Below are 22,593 nucleotides of genomic sequence, written 5' to 3' on the forward strand. Positions count from 1 at the left end.
GCCTCCTGTGGGTCCTTTCCGTGGGTAGCCTCTCTAGTAGCCAGTGAAGCTGGTGGAAACTGAGGCCCAGAGAGGCAGAGCAGGTCATCCACACACACAGCTGGAAATGGCAGGACCCGATTCAAACCCGGGTCCCAGGAAGCGTCCCTGGGGGCCTTCTCGGACTGCGGTGGGCAGGGCCTATGCTGTCCCCCCCACCCCGTCCCAGAGCAGCCGTGGGGCCCGGCCCTCTCGCTGGTGACGGCAGGGGCCTGGCAGGGGCTCAGCGCGAGCTCTGCTTGGCCCCCAGTCTGTGGAGAACTGCATGTGCGTCCTGCACAACCTCTCCTATCGCCTGGACGCCGAGGTGCCCACCCGCTACCGCCAGCTGGAGTACAACGCCCGCAACGCCTACACGGAGAAGTCCTCCACTGGCTGCTTCAGCAACAAGAGCGACAGGATGATGGTGAGCCCGCCCACCAGGCCCCCCGGGGCCCCCTGCCCCGCCCACCTCCCCTCTCTGCCCTGCCGGGGCCTGAGACCAGCCCCAGGGGTCAGGCCCTTGCTTAAACCCTGGCCGGGGGACCGCTGCCCTGGGAGCTGGGAGGGGCCTCCGCCTTCCACACGCCACGGAGGGGGGCTGTGTTCTTGGGACCACGGAGCCCAGATCCCCTAGAGCCTAAAGCTCCAGCCCTCTGTCTGCAGGCCTTGGTCTTTCACCGTGTGTTAGTAAAACCTCCCCTCTTCTCCCTCACCCCGAGGGCTGCGGGCCAGCCTGCCTCCCACTGCCTCCTGAGCTCCCCAGGTCACCCCGGAAGCAGAGGGGTGCTGTGGAGGGAGGGGCCGCCTGCCTCCACTGGGCAGGCTGTGGAAGCTGGGTCCTGGACCGCCCCTGTTGGCCCAGAGCGGGTCAGGTTCAGGGTCTGACTCTGGGAGGGGAGGAGGCATCCTGTTGTGAGACCCGAAGCAGCCTCACAGCTGGGAGGTCGGGGCGGAGGCTGGCCTGGAGCGCGGAGGATGCCCTCTGCCCCATGCCCCATGCCCATGCCCATGCCCATGCCCCAGCCACAGTGCACGCAGGAGGGGTGGCGGGTGCTCCCTGGTCCGGAACCGCGGCCCTGAGGTTGGGGAGCGGATGCGTGGGTTTGGCCCCTATCGACCTGCCTCTCATCCGCAGAACAACAACTACGACTGCCCGCTGCCTGAGGAGGAGCCCAGCCCCACGGGCAGCAGCTTGCTGTACCACTCGGACGCCGTCCGCACCTACCTGAACCTCATGGGCAAGAGCAAGAAGGATGCCACGCTGGAGGCCTGCGCCGGGGCCCTGCAGAACCTGACGGCCAGCAAGGGGCTGGTGAGCGCCGCCCGCAGCGCCCCCGAGCCCGCCCCCACCCCTCCGCAGCCCCCCCCGCCCGCCCAGTCCCTCCAGCTGCAATCCAGGCTCTGCTCCCGGTCTCCCCGTGAGCCTGTTCCTGCCCGAGTGGGCCATCTGGGCCGGGCCCTGGGGACATGAGGTGACACCCAGGTGGAGGATGGGGCTGTGGAACCCAGGCCTCCTGGATTCTGTCTGTGCCACAGAATCCCCTCTGGCCCATGGTTCCTGGCCCCGTGCTAGCCCCAGACTGTGCCTGGTGGGGGGAGGCAGGGGACCGGGATGATGGGTATGTTTATGGCAGGAGGGATGTCTGGTTTGCTGAACTGGCAGGTGAGAAAAGAGGGTATAGGCAGGCCCGGAGGAAGATGGGGCAGAATTAGGAAAGATTTCGAGGCCAGTTAGTTTGGAGGACATAATGGAGTGGGTGGAGCTGTAGGAGGCATGTTAGCGAACAAGGAGACGGAGAGGCAGCCAACCCTCCCTCACCTTTGCGCAGGACAGAAGCAGGGCGGGCGGAAGCAGGACAAGGGTGAGTTGGGGGCAAAGCAGGACCTTCCCGCTGTGAGAGGATGGGTGGAGGGTCTTCGAGAAACCCAGACCAACCTGAGCCAGGTGACGGCTAGGATAGCTTTGCTGCCAGAGGCCCGGATGGGATAACCTCCCTCCGGGGGACCTGGCTTGCCTCTCCACGTGGCTCAGTCCCATGCTTACCCATCCTTGACTCAGCTAAGCTCCGAGAAACCTGTCCTGACTTCTGCAGAGGCAGGGAAGGTGGCAGAAGGCGGTCAGCACCTCTTTAGGTGACAGGTGTGTCGACCTAGGCTTCAGGTGAGCAGATACTGCTGGGAACGTGCGGCAGACAGAGCAGAGGCAGTGGGCCACGCAGTGGGCCACGCGGTGGCCGCTGGGACTGGCTCAGTCTGGAGGTTGGCTCTGCCCGCACCCCCCGAGTGAGGGGCCGGACTTCCCTCTCAGCCCTCACCTGGGGTCCAGGCACAGGTGCCTTTTTGCCGGGGCGTGGGTTCTGCAGTTGCCAGTGTAAGAGCAGGTTTGTGTCTGTCTGCCAGGGCTTCCCACATGGAAGAGAAGAGCAGTAGCTCTGGGGGGTCTCGGTTTGGGGTTACTGGCCCCCTTCTGCCTGCTGTGGTGCCTTGAAGTCCAGGCGACAGCCTCACTCTTCCTTCTCCTCAGATGTCCAGCGGCATGAGCCAGCTGATTGGGCTGAAGGAAAAGGGCCTGCCTCAAATCGCCCGCCTCCTGCAATCCGGCAACTCCGACGTGGTGCGGTCTGGAGCCTCCCTGCTGAGCAACATGTCCCGCCACCCAGTGCTGCACCGAGTGATGGGTGAGTGCCCACACGGGCCAGACCACCCCTCTGGAAGGACTTCTGCTTTCCAGAGCCCGCTGGACGGTCGGTCATCCTCTCACCACTCCCCAGGGGAGCGTCCGGGTGGGGGGAAGCCGGCCCAGGAGAGGCTTGGAGGTAGGAAGGGGCAGTCGCCCGGGGATGCGGAGCAGGTATGTGAGGTCACACCCCTTCCCAAGCCCTGGGTTGGAGCTAGAATTGAGCCCTGAGGGGCCACCTTGCGAGGATCCCCGCTGAGGGCAGCCCAGGACTGTGGTCCCAAGGGGAGCCCCCGGTCATCTGACCCTGTGCCCTCCACTCCTTTCTCTTCCAGGGAACCAGGTGTTCCCAGAGGTGACCAGGCTCCTCACCAGTCACACTGGCAACACCAGCAACTCGGAAGACATCTTGTCCTCGGCCTGCTACACCGTGAGGAACCTGATGGCCTCCCAGCCACAGGTGGCCAAGCAGCATTTCTCCAGCAGTATGATCAACAATGTCATCAACCTGTGTCGCAGCAGGTGGGCGGGGCAGGGCTGGCAGGTGGGCGGGGCAGGACAGCAGGTGGGCGGGGCAGGACAGCTCCAATGGAGGGAAGTTCCAGAAGCTGAGTGCGGCCTCTGGGCAGCACACTTCTGGGCCGGGGAACCTGAGGGACACTCAGTCCTCGTGGGCCAGCAGGAGGCACGGAGCAGCAGACTCAGCTGTGTGGGAACTTTATTCTGCTCTCCTCCTGGGACAAGGCCAGGGGTGGGCATGGAGAGTTCCAGAGACAGTCCTGGGGTACCTCCAGGTGGGCAGGGGCGAGGGGTTGTGCCCACTGTGTAGTGGGACCCTCAGTGGGGCTTCTCTCTGAGGCAACGCTGGGGCCCCCCACGGAAAGGTGAGGGTGGAGGGAAGGGGTGTTCACGCCGAGTCTCCTGGAGTCTCACCCCCAGATGAACTTCTCATCTGCCCAGTGCCTCGCCCAGGGCTGCAGAGGCTGCCCGACTCCTCCTGTCTGATATGTGGGCCAGCAAGGAGCTGCAGGGCATCCTCAGACAGGTAAGGCCCACACCTTTGACCCTGCTGGCAAGGCTCTCCCACACTCTGCCTGCCCTGGATTGGGTCTGCATGGATCAGGAAGAGAGAGGTAGATCTCAGGCCCCACCAGGTCAGGGAGACTGAGCCTCACTCCAGACGAACGCACGTGACAGTGGACGTGGCCCAGGCTCCCACGCTGCTCAGCCCAGGGTCTGAGGAGGAGGTGCGGGGTGCGTGGAGGGCAGAGGAGACGGATGAAGTGTGTCAGGTCTGGGGTGGGCCCCCCGGGAGCGAACCGAAAAGCAGGTGGGCAAAAGGCACGGCATTCACTTGGGGGCGTGGGTGTGCTCTGGCTGGGAAGGCAGGTTTGGTCTAGGTTACCCCTTCAAGTTCAGACTAAAGAGTTTGCTTTTGGCCCTGGGGAGACATTGGGGGTTTGGAGGAGAGAGTTTCAGGGTGAAAGCAGCTCTCAGAAGACTGCTTCCCCACGCTGTGTGGCCGAGGGGGCGAGAGACGGGGCTGCTGGACCTGTCCAGAGATGGCCCTGCTCCTCCATCCTCGGCATCTGCCGCCTCTCCAGCCGCAGAGCCAGGCCTTGTGCTGTCGGGGCTTCACACCAACCCGGCCCCTCCTCTGTGGTGTGGGCAGGGGTGAGGTGGCCTTAACGGGCAGGAGACAGAAGAAGTGGGACCGTGGGGCTGGCGGGGCTCAGGCTTCCGGCTCGGACACCCTGTGGCTACAGTCAGAGACAGGTCAGCCAGGGAGCGGGCAGGGCTTCTGGGCGGGGCTGGGGGGAGCCCTGACTGGGAGACGTGGTCCCTCTCCTGGACCCCAGCCAGCCCCTCCAGACTCCAGTCTCCCATCAGGGCTCCTCCCAGTGCCCCTCCGAGGCTGCTGGGCCTGACCTCCCTGCCCAGAGCTCTTGTTGGGGTTTTTAAAGAAAGCAGAACAGTCAGAAGGCAGAAAACAAACACCTCTTCTGCTCTGATCTTGGTGCTTGCTCTGTGTAAAGAGGAACCAGCATTAGCTAAATCCTCCTGCCTTGATGCAAACTCCTGCGGAGGCAGGTGGGGCACTCGTGTGCTGGGGGACCTCCAGACACATCTCAGCTGGCTCACAGACGTGAGTGGCCTTGTGTTTGGTTGCACATTTGGACCGGCTTTAGCCCTGGCACACACACACACAGCGTGTCCTGAGGGCCTGGGCAAGCCCAGGGGCCCTCGGGGGGCAGTCTCGGGCCCTGCAGGACGCCTCACACCATCCATCCTAGGATGTTTCAAGCAGCTGCTGTCTCTCCCCTGCAGCAAGGTCTCGACAGGAACATGCTGGGAACCTTGGCCGGGCCCAGCAGCTTCAGGAACTTCACGTCCCGGTTCTAAGAGGAGGCTGCCCAGGGAAGTCCAGCTTCCAGGTAAGGGCCAGCCCCCCGGGCAGGGATGCCCAGGACCCCACAGCAGCCTCAGCCAGGCTCAGAAGGGGCCAGGCCACTTCCCCAGGGACGCAGACGCAGCCTTTGGTCGGCAGACACGAGGTCTGTGAGGACAGCCGCATGGACCACCTGGCCAGGGTGCCACTGCCTGTCCCACCCCAGGACATCAGGGACGTGCAGTGTCCTGGTCACATCACAGGCCAGAGGTCTGGCAGAGCTGCTGGTATGGCCGTGTAGGTCGCACACTGCACAACCCAGGCGGTGCCGTCTAGTGGACTGCAGTGTGAATGGCGCCCCTGCAGTCACACAGGATGTTGTTCAGCGTTGGGCTTCTGCAGCTCACCTTCTTGTCCCTGATATGGCCCATTTCCCAGTCTCTGCACACGTCTCGTGTGGACACGCTGATGTCCAGCTGATGGATCTAGAGGTGAAAAACTCAGATCCAGTATTTCTGACAAAGACTTGTAAGCCTGCGCTTTCATTAGCCTCGCTGGGACACTTGCACACGCTCCTGGCCCCACTCAGCAGTTCTGACTCTGTAGCTCCTGGGTCCAGGAAAATACATTTTAAAATAAGTATCCAAAGTGATTCTGAGGCAGGTAAGCCCAGGGCCAGGCTCAGATACTCAAACCAGGCATCGTCAACCCTCGAGGGTCACCAGAGGCGGCCCTGGGGTGGAGCCACCTGCAGAGAGTCAGGGGTGAAGACAGGGTCTTCTGAGCTCAAGGGGGACTTCCTGGTGCCCTGGTGTCTGCCAGCACCCCAATCCCGGCACCTGAGGAGGCTCCTGGTGGGGGGAGGGCTACAACTTTGGTCCAGACAAAGGTTCACTTAGACCTCGGACACCCTCTCCTGGCAGACAGGCTCCGACAACAGGAGGGCAGGAAGAGAGAAGCCGAATTTGACAGGTGCCTGATGGGCACAGCCTAGGTGCTTAGTACTGCGGTGTGCCGGGCACCACAGAGGGACAGGGTGGGCGGGGGGCGAGGCTGACGAGCTTCTAACCCAACAGGAGCAGCCTATGAACGTGTCCAGGGACAGCCTGACCCCGGTCTCGGGCCCGGGGCGCATGGTGGGAGGAGGGATGTGCTGATGAGAATGGCAGTGTGGATGCATCTCCTTGGCTGCTGACCGGAGGCCTCCTCCTTTTCCAGAAGTGATTGGACCCAGCTGAGAAGACCCAGGCCTTGCTGGAGGGGTTATTCTGTCCACCTGTGCAGTATTTGGAAACATTCAAACGCAGCTGAGAGCAAACCGGGACGCCGCGGATGATGGATTTATTTTTAGATTTTTTTTTTCCTTGGGGGAACTGACAGGCGATGGGGGTTGGGGAGGGCGGGGGGGCTTTTCTTGAGTTAAGGGGGCTTACATCTAATGTTAATACTTCTTTCGCTGAGAAATGGTACATATACACGTTTGTCATGTGTGTGTGCACGTGCATGCACGAGTGCTGACAGCCGGACCTCAGACTGCAGAGCTGGGTGAGCTGCTGGCTTGCAGCCGGGCACGACATGCCCTCGTGGGCATGTCCGTGTACTGTTGGTTTAGCTGCCCCTGGTTTCCAAAGTGTGTCATGCCAGGGCAGGGGTCCTCCCCAGGGCCAGGCCCACGAGGTGTCCTGCAGGGGGCGGGAGTAGCTGGGGCTGGGGCTCCCCCTCTTAGGAGGCAGCTTTGCAGGAAGGGAGGTTGGCAGGGTTCAGTGTATCTCCTGGGAAAATTGAGCTGTCTGATTGTGGCGGCCTCCCCGCAGTGCCACGGGGACGGGGCTGGGCGGGGCGTGGGCTCCTGAAGACAGGCCAGGACAGGCTTGCTTGCTTTGCTATGTGAAGTCTGCCCCAAGAGTCAGAGCCAGCGAGGGGGGCTGGCCACTCTCTCAGGCTGCATGCCTGTCAGAGAAGCCTTGGCCTGTGAAGCCCCTACCTTCAGGGGGCTTGTCACCTACTTTTTGCAGGAGGAAGAAGGCAGCGTGGTGGTCACAGCCCAGGAGCTGTCGGGACGGCTGCTGGTCTTCATACTCCTGGGGTGAGGGCGGTGGGCAGGCTAGGCTGGGCAGCGACCCGCTCCAGCCTCAGTGGGAATTAGCCAAGAGGGTACTTCCCAGTGCATGGGCCGACATTCAAGTGAGTGGGTGTTTTGGGTCCTGGGAGCCTTGGAGGAAGGGATTTGGCTAGATCAGAAGGGACTGTCACATCACAGCACCAGCCAGCCCAGCCATGGCTGTCTCTGCTCCTTCCCCGGAGCCCCAGCCATCTGTCCCTGCTCTGTGTTTGTGAAAACCACAGGGGATGTGATAAAAGAGGCCCATCAGAGGCACCTGCCACACCGAGACCCCAACTCCTTTGCATTTCGGGTGAGAAGCAGAGGAGGGGCCTCCTGAGGGAAAGGCTTGTGCAAATAGCCCTGAGTCTGTCCTGCACGATGGGGGCAGGCTGTGGCATCCCCAGGCCTTCCTGGCTGCAGCCTCCCGGCCCTGCAGCAGCGATGACGGGACGCAGGACGGAGCCTAGGTCCTCTGGCACTGAAGGTGCTCCTCCCTCCTCCCCGCAAGTCTCCTCCCCGCCCGCACTTCCCCCTAGTCCGGCCCCACTGCTCACCCCAGGAGGCAGAACCGGAAGCACCTCTGGGCCCAGGACCTGTCTGCTGGGACACCTGGCAGCGGGACTCAGGGGGCAGACACACAATGACAGGCCGTGTGCGGCCGACCGGCCTCTGCTGCTGGGACTGTCACCCCCTCCCCGTCACTCACGGTGGACATCTGCTCCTGGCCCGCGCCTCCCTCTCAGGGGGCAGCTGGTCCCAGCAGACTGTCCCGGGTGTAGGTTCGGGGTGACCGCTCTGCTGGCCCCCGGGGCCCAGAGGAATTCGTTTCTTAAAGAAACGCTGCAGAGCCAGCAGTGGTGTAAGCTCTCGGGGTCCATCAGTGGGCGCACAGACCACACCCCGTGCTCACAGGCTCACCTCCTGGAGGAAAGAAGAGGCCTGTGGTCCCCAGTGTGAGAGGACTGTCCAGGGAGAGAGGGAGACAGCCCCTGACAGTGAGCTCACGACCACCCCGGGAGGCGCCCTTCCCTCGGCGCGGCCCTGACTGCTCGAAGCCCTCCTTCCCTCGCAGGTGAGGAAGCCCAGCCCAGCCTTCGCCTTGGGGATGGGCAGTTTTTCAGACCCAAGTAGGTGAGGGGGACAGTTAAGCCAGGCCTGGTTTGGTCATCTCTCTTGTGACTTCTGCGGCCAGCCAACCGGGACTGTCACTTTGGAAGAGGCCAAACTGGGAAGGGCCTGCAGGTGCATCTTCTAGAGACAGGAGCCAGGGTTCTGCTGGGCCGTCCGCATCCAGGCCCCAGGGAGGCACAGCTCCGTGTGTCAGCTGCATCTTGGCCTCATGCCCCAGGCTCGATACCCAAAACAAGACACTCCTACGTGGGGCCAAAGACACAGACCCTCAGTGTCTCTCTGTCCCTGCCCCGACCCAGGGCCTCCAGTGCTAGGGCAGATCTGGTCACTGGCCACCAGCAGCCTGCCCAGTGGGGCCAGCCCAGCAGTGCGACCCCAGCTGCGGGAGGGGGCAAGCTGGGACGGCCAAGGCAGGGGCTCTGTCTAGGTGGGTGGGGTGCAGAAGGGCGATGTCCAGGGCACTGCAGATGTCCAGAGCCCCTCTGCGGCCACCCTCCCCTGTGTTCCGTGTTTGTATAAGAACCTTGGGCTGGCTGGGCCCAGTTTCCCTGGGGGATACACTATGTGTTTGCTTTTTTGGAAATACAGGGAATCAATAAATTGCTGGCGTTTCTTTGAACAATTTCAAGCAGTGGATTATTTGGGGAGCCGCTGAGGACGGATGGGGCCGCGCCCCTCCTTCCAGGGTCTCCTCTCATTGGCCCTGCGCCCGGCGTGGACCAAGGGCAGCACCGGGCAGAGGACGCTGTGGTGCTGCCTTCATGTTACACATAAATGACGTGGGGCTTAGGGAGGGGACAGACGCACCCGACGTCACACGGCTTGCAGAGGGAAAGGCGCCCCAGGGGAACACTCCCGGGCAGGCATCTGGGGGATTGCGATCTCCGGGGCCGCAAAGGAGCTTGCGTCTGCTGGATGCGTTTTCTCCCCGGGTCCTGCGGGACGGGCTAGAGGTCACAAAAGCCAAGGATGTGGGGGCCCCCACCTCAAGAGGCCCATAAGGAACAAGACGGCACATGGAACTTTCTAAGACACGGGGGTAATAACCTCCAAGTGTGGCCTGGATGGATGGACAGCTGTGGGCACCCCCCAGAGGAGGCTGGAAATACTTAGGGAAGGCTGGAGATGACCCTTCCCAGCCTGGGAGGACAGTGACACCTCTCTCGATCCCATGGCCCTGACCTCCTGGTCACTTCTCAGCGGGTGATGGTCAGGGAGGCCAGGGAAGAAGGCTGAGCCTCGGCCCAAGGGAGAGAGACCGCCTGCCTGCAGCCCAGATTGTTAATACACTAGGTCTGGGGCCTCCTGAAAGTGTGTATTGGCTCCAAAATGTGAGCTCAAACTACAGATTCGAAATCAATATGCATCTCCTCAGTAAGTTGTCAGGAGCACAGGAACGCACACGCCTCGGGTGCGGGCAGCTCTGCGGATCACGGTCCCCAGACTGGGAACAGAAGGTGACCGGAAACCACGTGTGGATTCGTTGTCTCGCTGCCCGATAGTCCCCAGGGGTGATGTGATTCCTGGGGAAGTGTAACTCCTGGTGAAGAAACGGTTTTATGCGGGAAGCGGGTGCACTTACGGTAGGAGTGACAAAGGGACAGTTCGACCATCTTTGGCCAAGAGGGTGGCAAGCCCTCTGGACCCCCAGAACACTTGCTGAGGAACTGGGGGTGCCAGGAGCCACTGGAAACCCCGACTGCAAGGTGGGGGGTCTCCCGAGTCCCACTGCTGCGTGTCCCGGACGCCACGCCCAGGCGGCCCACAGCCCCTCCGTGCTGAGCCGTGAAGCTGTGTCTTCCGGCCCCTTCGTGCCTGACCCAGCCCAGGACCTGGCTCCCCCTGGAGTCCAGGCTACCCTGGAGACACAGTAGCCTTCAGGCCTCACCTCACGGCCGGAGGAGGAGCAAGCAGACATTATTAATCACAACAACAGTCTTTCTGCTGGAGGGGCCGCCAAACAGCCCTGTTACTGGTCGAAGCCTTAGGTGCCCACCGTCCATGCTGTTGTTCACTTCGCCCAGCGAGACAGGCAGAGCTCAGGGCTCTAAGTGCAGTTCACAGATGAGGAAACCGAGGCCCACGGAGACTCGCCCAGGGTCACGCGGCATGTCTGTGGCAGCCCCGGGGCAGAACCCGGCCTCCTCGGGGCCAGCCCAAGCGCTCTGGGCAGCTCCCCGGAGCTGAGGACAGGGTAGGACGGGCCTGACTCGAGGGCTGTGCTGGGCCTCGTTCGACCTCCGGTGCCTCAGAAGCCCCTGCTGCCCGGGGCCCGCTAGGACCGCACGTCGGGTGCGCTGGGCTGCGGGGCAGACAGGTGGATGAAGAGAGAGTTCGGGCTTGTGGAGCATCAGATGCGGAAGTCCTGAGCCTCGTCCCATCTGGGGCCACCGAGTCGGTGGTTAGAACACGGGGCTAATGTGACCAGGGCCACAGGGCGAAGCATGCTCCGTGACCCCCAACAGGCGTCCCCCAGCCTAACTGGGCACCCTGCAGACGCTGCCGCCAGCTCAGCGGAACACTAATGTCCCCGGGCAGCACCTCAGGGCGGGCCGACACCCAGACCAGCAAGAAGGAAGCCGGCCGTGCGAAAGGGGCAGTGGGCCCGACGGGGCCCTCAGAATCTGGCTCCCAGGAGCTGCTGGGAAACCTCTGGGTTAGTCCAACTCCCTCATTTTGCAGGTTAGGAAACTGACCCAGAGAGGAGCAGCCACTTACTCAGGGTCACACAGCAGCTCCAGCAGCAGAGCCAGGCCCTCCTCCAACGCCGCCCTCACCTGCGGCTGCCACTGCCCCGCCTGCCCTCCCCACAGGCTGGGTGCGTCCCCCAGGGTCCCCACAGGCCCTGCAGAGCCCAGCCCAGCACTCACCTCCCCGCTTGTCCTGCCAGCCCCTCACCTCTGTCTGCACTGGACGCAGGCAGCCAGCCAGAGAGAAGAGGCTGGTTGCTCACCTTCTAAGTGAACGGGGAAGGAAGGAGGAAGGACTAGGGGGTGGAGGGAGGGGGTGAAGCGGACAAGAGAGACATTTCCTTGTCCGGAATTCTGCTTTAGCTGGTTTCCAAGATTCGACGAAACATGAGAGTCTGGAACAGACACACACACAGATGCACACATACAGCCAAGTGGCTGCCTGGGGGGCCTTTGTGGGCACAGAGCAGCCTTGGGAAAGGTTACTGTCCCTGAACGAGTAAGCAGGAAGGACCCTTCTCGTGGCCCCTGCATTGGTGACCAGGGCTCGGGGGGGCAAGTGGCTGCCAAGCACCCCACATTCTCCAGAACATCTAGAAGAACTGGGGCCAGACACCAGATATCTTTGGGAGGAGATCTGAGAGCTAATAAACCAAGGGAACACATGGAGACATAAAAGAGAAGAGGCTGGAAACTGGAGAATCAGCCAAAGCGAATGGGACCAACCGGGTGGGGTGGGGGCAGGCGGGGCTCCTAGAGGAAAGTGTGACCAGACGCAGGAGGGACCAGCTGTGTGAATCGAGGCTGGGGGCCGTGAGATGCGGGAGGAGACTTGACCCCTGGCCACGCAGCGCTTCATTCCTCCCCTCCCTCCCCTCCTCCTCTTTCTAGGCAGGACAGCAGCTCTCCATGCCCCGAGCAGCGGCTGTTCACAGAGGCCACGTTAACTGCTTTCACCGTGGACATCTGTTAACATCCTCCTTCACTCAAGCACCACATCGTAGGGTGACTGATTTTTGAGGTGTACCACAGAAAAAGTGTTACTTCGGTAAACTAAGCTAGCTTAACACCTCAGTAAATGTTTAATAAGGGAAAAAAGCTTTGCCAACAGCCAAAACGTACAAGCTATTAAAACTTAGATTGAAAAGCAGGAGTTTTTTGTTTGTTTTTTACTGGAAGCAAGCAGTGCCTATAAAAGCCATTCTCAGGAGGCTTTGCTATTTGGGTTCAGAATTCAGTGTTCTGTTTCTGTCCTTATTTGAAAGCTGAGTCGCAGTCTGAGATATCAGCTATTCTTTGAGCGAGGAAACTGGTTTTTAACAATACAAATAAAACCCCCATTGCTAACAGACGTCTTATTTTAAAAAAAGGAAGAAGGAAGACCCTGTAGTTCTGGTGCTGGTGTGAAGACGATCATCCTGCAGGACAGCGTGGTTCGTTACAAGGATGTCCACCCGCTTCCGTCTCTCCCATATTTACTTGAGCTTTTAGACAGTTGAACCAGTAGTTCGCAGTCTTACCATAAGGAAAAACAGGCAAACAGAATATGCTGTTCATTAGCAGTATTTTAAGTAACTTGTTTTTCAAATGTCATCAATAAAATGACTTGACAGGAAGTCTGTTGCAGAAAAAACATAGTGAAATGCACAAGGCTTGCGCACCATTCAGCACATCGTACCCAGAGCGCACGCCCTGCCGCCCAGGCCACTGGCAAAATGCAGAGCGCGCCACCGCCTCAGGAAGGCCCCCGCACCTGTTCCCGCTCGGTGCGCCTCCTGCTAAGAGGGCCCCGCGGCTGCAGTTTTGTGATGGGTGAGTTTGCCTCTTGAGGAAAGCCGAGCGTCCGTGGGCTGTGCGGCGGCGGCGGAACCTCCGTCTGCTTCATTGCTTTGCTTGGGCTGCTCTGAGCCTCCTGCACAGACGTGCAGTGGAGGTGTCAGCCTGAGATCTGGGCAGAGTTTCCATTCAGGTTTTGAGGAACGCTCTCGGTGACTCTCTCCAACATCTCCCTCCTCCACTTTCCAGCTGCCTCCAACTCACCTCTAGTTCTTCAGTCCGGTACCACTGTGAGCTTCGATCTGAGTTTCAGGCAGTCTGCACGTAGCCCACCCCAGCCTGCTCTTGGGTAAAGGCCATAAAAATAGAAAACTTACCCAGTGCACTTTTACTCTTCTCAGTGTCACCCCCTTCCATTTCTGGCTGCTTCGGGCCGCTTTGCATACCTGCGAGGAGCTGTTACTGTTCACATGTTGTGCAAGGTAAGCTATTCTCCACAGGCAGGAAGATCCAATGGGAATGTCCCCACCATTCCTGGGAATGGAGGCGTCTGAGCACCAGAGTTGGTGACCTGAAAGTTCACTGGTGCCTGACAAGAGCAACTCTGGTCACGTGAAGGGAGCAGAAACTTGACTAGAGTGGATTCAAGAGAAATGGGGAGATGCTGCAGCCACTACAGAGGACAGTATGGAGGGTCCTTAAAAAACTAAAAATAGACTTTCCATATGATCCAGCAATCCCACTCCTGGGCATATATCCAGGAGAAAATATAACTCGAAAATACACATGTTACCCTAATGATCATAGCAGCACTATTTACAATAGCCAAGACATGGGAACAACCTAAATGTCCATCCACAGATGACTGGATAAAGAAGCTGTGGTATATTTATACAATGGAATACTATGCAGTCACAAAAAATAATAAAATAATGGATGGACCATTCTTTGTTTGTTTGTTTAGTTTTTATTTCATAATCATAAACTTAACTTTGCAATCCAGCTAAACTTGGTGGGGGGTAAGGAAAATATGGAACCCAAAGAACTGCAGTGAGAGCACAAAGATTATAGGATATTTCGAGCAGATGGGGGTGAAGGGATGCTCTCCTGAGCTACAGAAGGAATGGTCTGGTGGTTAAGATAAGACACAAGTCAAATTTATTATATTTGTCCACAGTCAGCAACGGTGATCTCCTTGCTGGTCTTACCATGCCTGGACCCAAGGCGCTCCATGGCTTCCACAACATTCATGCCTTCCTTCACCTTGCCGAAGACCACATGCTTGCCATCCAACCACTCAGTCTTGGCAGCGCAGATGAAAAACTGGGAACCGTTTGTGTTGGGGCCAGCATTTGCCATGGACAAGATGCCAGGACCCGTATGCTTCAGGATGAAATTCTCATCATCGAATTTCTCCCCATAGATGGACTTGCCACCAGTGCCACTGTGGCGTGTGAAGTCACCACCCTGGCACATAAATCCTGGGATTATTCTGTGAAAGCAGGAAACTTCATAACCAAATCCTTTCTCCCCAGTGCTCGGAGCACGAAAGTTTTCTGCTGTCTTTGGAAACTTGTCTGCGAACAGCTCAAAGGAGACACGGCCCAAGGGCTCGCCGTCTACAGCGATGTTGAAGAACACGGTGGGGCTGACCATGGCTGGGCACTGTGGGAGGATCCGGGCCGGCAGCAGTGTCTGCAAGGCCTGGACCATTCTAACTGAAGTAAGCCAGAAAGAGGAAAAAAAACATATATCATGTATATGTGGAATCTAAAAAAAAGGACACAAATGAGCTGACCTACAAAACAGACAGAGTCACAGACATAGAGAACAAACTTATGGTTACCAGGGGGGAAGCGGGTGGGAAGGGATAAACTGGGAATTCGAAATTTGCCCCCCTTTGGGAGTGATGGAAACATTAGCTCTGCTGATTGTGGTGGTTTCATGGGTGTGTACATCTGTCAAAACTCATCAAATTCATCAAATTTCATCAAATTCATCTAATTACATCAGAAATACGTGTAGTTTACTGTACAGAAATCATACGATAATAACGGTGTTTTTAAAAAAGAGAGAAAAGGGAAGAAATGGAGTTACAGCCAGCAGAACTGACAGTAATCTGAGAAGTTCTGTGATAAAGGAAGGGGGAGAGAGGGGCTGGTTCCCAGAAATGGACGTGGCACCAGGAGAGGCCGTTTCCTAAGAAGAAAGCATGCTTCACTGCTGACAGGAACACTAGAGCCGAGACGGAGACACTGATGGTCCGAGGGCCAGGGGAGACTTGCTGGAGTGATGTTCTTGAACAGACAAGAAAGGACAGGACTGCCCAGCGGGGGGCTTGGCCTGGGTGGGCTGTGGACACGCCACCCACGGCCACGCGGGCAGGTGGGCAGGTAGGCGTGCCGGAGGGAGCTTGCTGGGGTCTCTCTGACTTGCTTCCGTGCCTCAGTGAGATAAGACGCCCGATCACCACCCACGTGTCAGCCGACGGCAAGAGGGGCGAAGGCACGAAACAGCTTTCTAGGAACACAGGGAAACTAAACCATTAGCAAAACAGAGCAGGAATACCAGACAGCGCTAGGAGCCCACCTGGGGCTGGGGGTCGTGGATTTAAAGGGAGCCCAGTCAACACAGGCCTGTGCTTCCTCCACCCACGTTTTGCTCCCACACAGGCGCGGGCGGAGAGCGTTTAAGCAGGGGCCCTTCCAGCAGGGCAGGGAGGCAGGAGGGGCGCAGAGTCAGGCTCCACGCGGCGGGGTGAGCAGGTGAGCCTCGGACCTCAGCCAGGTGAGGAGGAGCGCGGGCAGGGGTCCACACTGCAGAGCCGGCAGCCCTCAGCCTGTGGGCCCAGGGGCCGGCTGTGGCTGCACTAACTCCCAGGCGGGGCAGGGGCCTCTCTGGTGGGGGGGTGCAGAGGGTGGGAGGGAGCTGTGGGCTGGGGTGGGCCACGGGAGTGAGGGAGTCTGGGCCGAGGGCCTGGATCTTTGCTGGAAGACCAGGGCCCTGTGTCCGCCCCGCTGCTCGCTCAGGGCAGCGCTCACAGCAGCCCTCCGACCGCGGTGCCGCCCCAGCCTGTCCTCGCAGCCAGCCCGAGCCACACGTGGTTTGGACTGTCTGCTTTGGGGAAACAAGAGACGAAGGTTAGTGAAATCACCAGCCGCCCAGTCCCCAATCTCGAAACCCTGGCCTCCTCTTTAGCACTCCCTTTCCCATTCGGGCTCCAAGGCCTGAGCTTGAAGATGCCGCGTCATTCCAGTACCCACCAGCCTTGTCTTCCCCTGGGCCACCATCAAGCCTCCTGGCTGGCCTCTCCACCCGTGTGGCCCCCACCATCCTTCCTGCCTCCAGAGTCTGCCGCCACAAGAGCCATCACTGAGAATTACGCTGATTCTGCCCTCCCTCTGCCTAGCAGCATCGGCTGGCTCTAGTTTTCCACAGCTAGGAGTCAGGCCGTCCCACCAGGCTCTCCCAGGCTGGCCCCAGTCCACCTGCTCTGCCTCCTGCCCTCCCCCATCCCTGCCGGTACTTCAACCATGCCAGCACCTCCCCGGACACAAAGTGCCACTTAACCTCACTGCCCCGGGTTGCCCCTCCCATCTGCTGTGCCCCCCGCCCTGGCCCTAGGACCCCTCTTGTCTTCCCTCTGCCCCTTGTAGGGAATTGCGCGCTCGCCCCCGGGCCAAGGCCCCCTGGGTACTGACCTGTGCACGCGCCTCCTTCCCTCCAAGGATAAGAAGCTCCCTGGGGCAGGACCAGGACTAGCATTCTGTGTCCTCTCTCAACCCAGCATGTGGCTGGCGTAGAGCGTGCACATAACCGGGTCTAAGGGTGACTCCGGGTCTAGAACTGCAGACTCTCAGAAATGATCTTAAACCTTCCCAGGCCTCCCACCCACTTCTGACCCTTGAAGGTCCAGTTGGCCAAGCAGCAGCCCCCACCCCAGGCCCCTCGGGGAAGATGACTCAAAGCTGCCCTGACTGCTAGGCCATCCCTGAGCGGGCTCCAGCTCCAGGCTCCCCAGTCCTTCCCCAGCCTCTCCCTGGGGCCGTGGAGAGCAGGACCCATCCCTCTTCCCCAGGACGAGCCACCCCACGTCCCCAGGAGTCTCACGCCCAGGCTGAACCACGTAGGTCTCTTCACCCTTTCCTGTGGGGCACGGTTCAGTGCCCATCTGCCTGACCCGTCACCCTAATCTGCACACGTCTCCAGCTGCCATTGTCCCCCTTAAGAGCCGGAGCTCTGGACGGGGTGTGGGACAGTGGGATGACCTCAGATTCAGGGCATCCATGTCCCGTCTGCTGTGTCATCCCTGCCCAGGAATCACCACATGCTGGCATCTGTGAGCGTCCATTCCCTGGGAACTCAGGCAGAGGTCTGTTTTGACTGGTGTGGGGGTGCGGGGTCAGGACTCTGCAGCCCCCACGGGGAGCTGGTGTCACAGGGAGTGAGGAAACGGCACGTGCGTGTTGGCATTTGGAGATGGAATTCTCCCATATGGACGGATCCGGCTTTGGGATATATTTAATCTCAGGGAATTCCACTCAGGGTGGGGAAGCAGCCCAGAAGTCACAGGAAGTGATGTCTCAATAAAATTGTCAGGGAACCTCTGATCCGCCAGAGTCTGTGTGTGGCTGAGGGAAGGCCTCCCATCAGTTTCCTTTCTGCCAAACCGAGGGGGCATCTGGGGTCCCGTCCAGGTCTGCCCCCATGCAGGTCTCAAGGTTCTCAGGATGCTGTGAATGAAAATATTGCCAGCTGTCTCAGCAAACAGAGGGCGCTGCAGCCACCAGGTCATCAGCCACGGCCCGCACCCGGCAGAGGGCGGAGGGCACTCAGGATGCGGCAAGCAGGCAGCCGGGCCTCTGCTGCCACCCCCAGCGGTGCCCCCTGAGGGGACTCAGGATGGGAAAGCACGGGACACTGGCCCTGGAGAGCGGAGGTGCGGATGAGGGAATGACTTCTGTGAGCCCAGACCTCTGCGCCTTCCAATACATAGAAAAGTGCTCAGTTCCTTAACTCGAGGGGTCTGGCTTTCTTCAATTAACAGTCATCTTTCGAGGCTCCGACCACCTGGTCTTCACTGTGAACGCTCCTACATCCCGGCCTCTGCCCTGCCACTTTGGAGCAGTCCCTCAGAGCCATCTGAGAGGCTGTCATCCGGGCTTAAATCCTCAGGAATGTCTGCCGAATAAAACAGACCTCTCAGCTTTTTGGTTGTGTGTTTTATTTCGGTCGACAATGCCACTAGGGCCCCAGGATCTCCGTGAGCCCAAACCTTGGTCCCCGCCCGCCCCAGCTCCTGGCCAGGCCTTGGGAGGAGCCCACAGTCCACACCTGGATCCCACGCCCTCCCGCCTGGCTCCTCACCCACTGCCTGTGGCGGAAGGGAGGCGGGCCCCAAAAGTCAGTGAGTCAGGCTGTCCAGACCGGCCCTGCCAGTTCCACCTCCTCTAACCGCAGTGTCAGCGGGAGCCAGGCCAGGTGTGCCTAGAAACCTCCCCAGCTGCCGCCACACACCCTCCTGGTGGACAAGACAGCAAATTTTCCCGCAGAAGCCCTGTACTCCACCCCTCGCCTGGCCTGGGGACACATACCCACTCTTAACAACAACCGGCATCGAGGTGGGGACAGCCTGCTCCCTGCCGCAGGGGGAACAGCTCCAGGCCCGGGCTGGTGGTTGAGGGACTACAGTGGCATTTAAGACCTGAAACAAAAGCTGGGGAGGACATCCTACCCCTTGCCCCACGGACCCTGGGCGAGGTGGCGCTGCCTGCGCCCCACGGCCTCTGTCCAGAAGGACACTGGAAGGAAGTTCCTCCAGGAGCAGCTCCCACCTCCAGAGATGGCACCTCAGCACCAGAGAGCCTCACGTGAAAGTCTTCGTTATTGGTGTATGTGTGTCCGCACATGCGTGTGCGTGTGGTGCGTGTGTGTGCGTGTTAGTGAGGTTAGAATCTCCCAAAGTCCTTCCCACAGGATGTTCACAGGTCCCAAGTGACAAAGGAGGTCTAAGTTTTGGAAACTCTGGGCTAAAGGAGGTTGAATGGTTCGTGTTCATTACTCAGGGGTCCCAGAAGCGTTAAGGCCTGTGGTAGCACAGAGAGGAAGGGAGGGGTCTCCAGAGCCCCCCACCCCCACCCCCACTTCTCCCCCTGAAGGACACTTCCCGACAGAGGCCAGTGCTGCGGGGCCACACTCCGTTCGCCTGAGCTCCCTGCTGAAGGGAGACTCCAGGGTCCCAGGCAGAGGCCCTCCCGGAACACGGTAGTGCAGACTAGACGGCACGGCCTGGGAGAGACCTTGGTCCCACTGACCGCATCTGACCCGGGAGGCCTGCCAGCGTGTCCACCTTCAGCCAGCCCAAGAGGCTGGTGGGCAGGCAGTTGTGGCAGGAGACTCAGGCTGGGGCCGGGGCAGGTCCGCGTCATTATTTACAGCATTTGGAACGTCCTCCCCTCCATCCCCAGTCCGCGGGACCCGCTGGCCTGGATTCCCAGCCTCTCCATCTTGTCAGGGGTGGAATCCTCCAGCTGTGATGTGTGCGCAGGCCCCTGGGGACCCAGCGAGAATGCAGACTCCCCGCTTCTCCAGCTCCCGGGCGGTGCTCCTGCACCAGGCCTGTGGACCACACTGAGCAGCAAGGTCCTAGCCAGTCCAGGAGGGCTTCCTGGAAGACACTGGGTGGAAAGAGACCAGGAAGCAGAGCTGGGCTGCAGAATAATAGGGGAGTGAGAGAGACGGACAGCAGGCCGGTCTGGGGGCACGGACTTTACAGCAGGCGTTGGGTGGGAGACACAGATGAGGCCTGGAAAGTGGACCCCAAGGCCCAGTCACCGGCAGAGTCTGCCCTGGGCCCACAGTGGGGTTGACAGTAATTCAGGTGTAAGGTTTGGGGACCCCAACCAGGCGAGGACTTCATTCCTCAGAAGAGAGGTGTGTTGACTTGGGGTCACCGTGGCTCCACTGCCAAGAAGAGACGGACCGACCAGTGGAAAGTGGGCATTAGCGCCTTCCCAGCCTCCTCGGCGGTGGAGGCTGGAGGGCGGGGCAGGGTGGGCTGACTCACCGCTGGCCCATCTCTGACAGCCAGCAGCCCCAGGCTCAAGGAAGGGGAGGGCTGAAGGAGGCACAGCCAAGGTCCACCCTGTGCCCTGGAATGTCGGGGAGGGGAGCATGCGCTGGGGGGCCTCGGGGGGCCTCGGGGGGCCTCGGGGGGGCAGGGAGGGGTGGGCCCCACAGGGAAGGCAGGGAGACATGGGGGTTTGGGGGACCCTTTCTATCTCCACAGTACACGAGACACCCTCACGTGCCTGTGCTGTGTGCCGGCACTGCTCCGAGCATCCTTGCTATAAGGCCATCTCGTCCTCACAACCACCCCAGGAGGCAGCTGCTAACATCACCCTGTGTTACAGACAAGGACACGGAGGCAAAGGAAGGTCCCTCAGCTGGTCTGTGGGGGAACTGGCTTCAGAGCCTGTGTCCTTAACAGCAGATTCTGGGACACACAGGGCCCCACCCCACCCCCTGGCCAAGCAGGATGCAGAATGGGGTCTGAAGGTCAAAACAATGGTACCACAGTGGCCAGCAAGGCAGACCAGTCACTTTCCTGGGAAAAACTTCTTTCCTATTGTCCCCACCCCCAACCCCCATCATTCATTCAGGAGCAGCCCTGGCCTCTCCACCACCACCAGCCGAAAATACTGTGAATTTTCAGTGTCAATTTCTTCAGACTGTTAAATGTCCCATTGCCCTGACGACCCCGAGGCCCCCAAACCTCTGTTCCCCTTTCCTAACATCAAGGTTCTCTCTGTCCTTCCAAGAGCACTGTGGGTATGTGGCCCATCGAGTGCAGTCTCGACTCCCTGCAGATAAACGGTCACTCATTCATTCAACAGTTTCTGAGCTGAATGCCTGTGAGGCAGCCATGCACACCACGCTGGGGTTTTGGGAGGATTGAGCAAAACAAAACCCAGTCTCTTGGGGTTTACAGTGAATTGGAGAGAAACAGAGGAAAAACAAGACAAGAGTGAATATACACAGCAGGTAGAAAACAGTGAACACAGAGCAGGTGGGGAGGAGCCTGCAGAGTTAGCATCTGTGCGAGGAAGCCTCCCTCGACCCAGGAGGTGAGGTTTCCTCTAGACAGTCTCATTTGCATCTCGATAACCACCAGGACTGTGCCCCGCCTGGGGAAGCCCCTTCCCTGCTGGGCGGTGGGCTCTAGCTGAGACCCCAGACTTAGTCATTCTGATTCTTTCAACAGCCACATCTTAGTTATGAAGACCCCCATCCTGGTCCACCTCAAACGCCAGCCTCACATTCAAGTCACAGATGCCCCTCCCCCTCCGGCCAGCACAGACAGACTTGGGGGGACGGGGGTGGGGGTGTGGGCTGGCTCCCTCTGGGTCCTCTGCCTCATTGTCCGCAGGCTCAGAGGGGCCTGGAGGGGACTACCCGAACCGCAGACTCACCAGACCTGCCACTCTGGACCACTGCTGTGAGCACCCTTCCTCTCCAGGGACACAAAGCCATCCTGGGGGGCCCCACGCCACACCCCAGCACTCCTTACAGCTCTCCGCGCTCAAGCCCCCCAAGCTGCTGCTTCCTGCCCTTGGGGAGGGGTAGACTTTGAGCCTCTCTCGAGACTCGTTACCCCTCCCCACGCCGTCCCCTCCGGAACCACCAGGGCCTCAGCAGACGAGAGTCAGGGAAAAGCCCCAGTGCTCGCACCGGTCTCCATGCTTGAGGTGACCAGCCGAACCTTTCCAGATCAAATCATTCTTTTTCTAATCTCCGTTGTCTGGGGCTGATTCAATGCTCTGACAGCTACCCAAGGCAACACAACTACAACACAAGGCTTTGCCCTCTTTCCCGCCCTGTCAATGTTCGATCTTCAAATCCCATGCCAGTCCCGCCGCGAGAGACTGATTTCATCCTCCATCCAGTCACCAGGGACGGGACTCACGGATGAACAAGCCGGTGCCCCGGGCCCCAGGAAGCACCCAGTCTGGACGGAGAGAGATGATGAAACCAACCCGCACAGAGTGGTGAGGGGTGAGGCCTGGGCTAGTCCGCAAGTCGCTCTGCCTGAGCAAGAACAGCGGTGAGACCTCACTCTGGCCAAGCACCCTGCCCCGGTGAGCCGTCCAAAGTTTGCAACGGATGGATCTGAACGTTATTTCACACACGTTTTCCCACCGTCGAGACCAGCGCACGCGGACTTCGCATCATAGGATCAGAAACTATTCAAATAAGTGTTGGCTAAAAAACAAGCTATTTCTTTAGAACACGCTTTTCTCTGCTTTGATCAGAGAACCCGAGGCCAGCAGCTTCTTTGGGGAACTGGCAGGAGAGGGGTGGGTGGGGAGAGGGGAGGGGTGAGTGGGGAGAGGGGAGGGGTGATTGGGGAGAGGGGAGGGGTGAGGCAGCGCCTGCTGAACGGGTCTCCCGGACACGCCCTCTGCAAGCCCATCGCACTCTCGGCAGCGCCGCCCGAGCCTCCTGGCAGCCGCGCCCCTCCGCGCCCCGCCCTCCGCTTTCCCGAAGGGCAGCCCCGCCCACCTCCTTCAGAGCGGCCGCGTCCGGGCTTCACTTTATGGGGGAAACGGCCTTGGGATTGGGGCTCCTTGAAGGGAGTGCCTGGCCAGGGGCGGGGCTGCCCCTGGGGCCTCGGTGCTTTGCACCATTCTCCAGAGTCTTCAGTTGAGAGCAATTTAAATTCCTGTACCTGTTGGGGTGGGGGCTGAGAACCAGGGGTGAGCAGGTGGATGGGGCTGAGGCTCCAGAACAGCGCCAGGGAAGGGGC

The 22,593-nt window shown here is 59.9% G+C and overlaps 2 protein-coding genes across 2 annotated transcripts in view; one reads left to right on the plus strand and one right to left on the minus strand.

Annotated features, from left to right (window-relative positions):
* PKP1 (plakophilin 1) overlaps window positions 1–8,944 on the plus strand; it is a 40,802-nt gene extending 31,858 nt beyond the window's left edge. Inside the window, exons 8-14 of the mRNA XM_064477312.1 lie at window positions 290–445; window positions 1,157–1,333; window positions 2,546–2,699; window positions 3,034–3,220; window positions 3,659–3,743; window positions 5,027–5,133; window positions 6,306–8,944. Coding sequence (XP_064333382.1) covers window positions 290–445; window positions 1,157–1,333; window positions 2,546–2,699; window positions 3,034–3,220; window positions 3,659–3,743; window positions 5,027–5,101 — 834 coding nt within the window. The 3' untranslated portion in view covers window positions 5,102–5,133; window positions 6,306–8,944. The remainder of the gene's footprint in view (window positions 1–289; window positions 446–1,156; window positions 1,334–2,545; window positions 2,700–3,033; window positions 3,221–3,658; window positions 3,744–5,026; window positions 5,134–6,305) is intronic.
* A 4,788-nt stretch (window positions 8,945–13,732) lies between these two features.
* Window positions 13,733–14,469, minus strand: LOC105103103 (peptidyl-prolyl cis-trans isomerase A-like). Its single transcript, XM_064477313.1, has one exon. It carries the CDS (start codon window positions 14,442–14,444, stop codon window positions 13,950–13,952), a length of 495 nt encoding a protein of 164 aa, XP_064333383.1. The 5' UTR covers window positions 14,445–14,469; the 3' UTR covers window positions 13,733–13,949.
* Window positions 14,470–22,593: the final 8,124 nt, after the last annotated feature.

This window comes from Camelus dromedarius, chromosome 21 (genome assembly GCF_036321535.1).
Source record: "Camelus dromedarius isolate mCamDro1 chromosome 21, mCamDro1.pat, whole genome shotgun sequence".
Classification (NCBI taxonomy): domain Eukaryota; kingdom Metazoa; phylum Chordata; class Mammalia; order Artiodactyla; family Camelidae; genus Camelus; species Camelus dromedarius.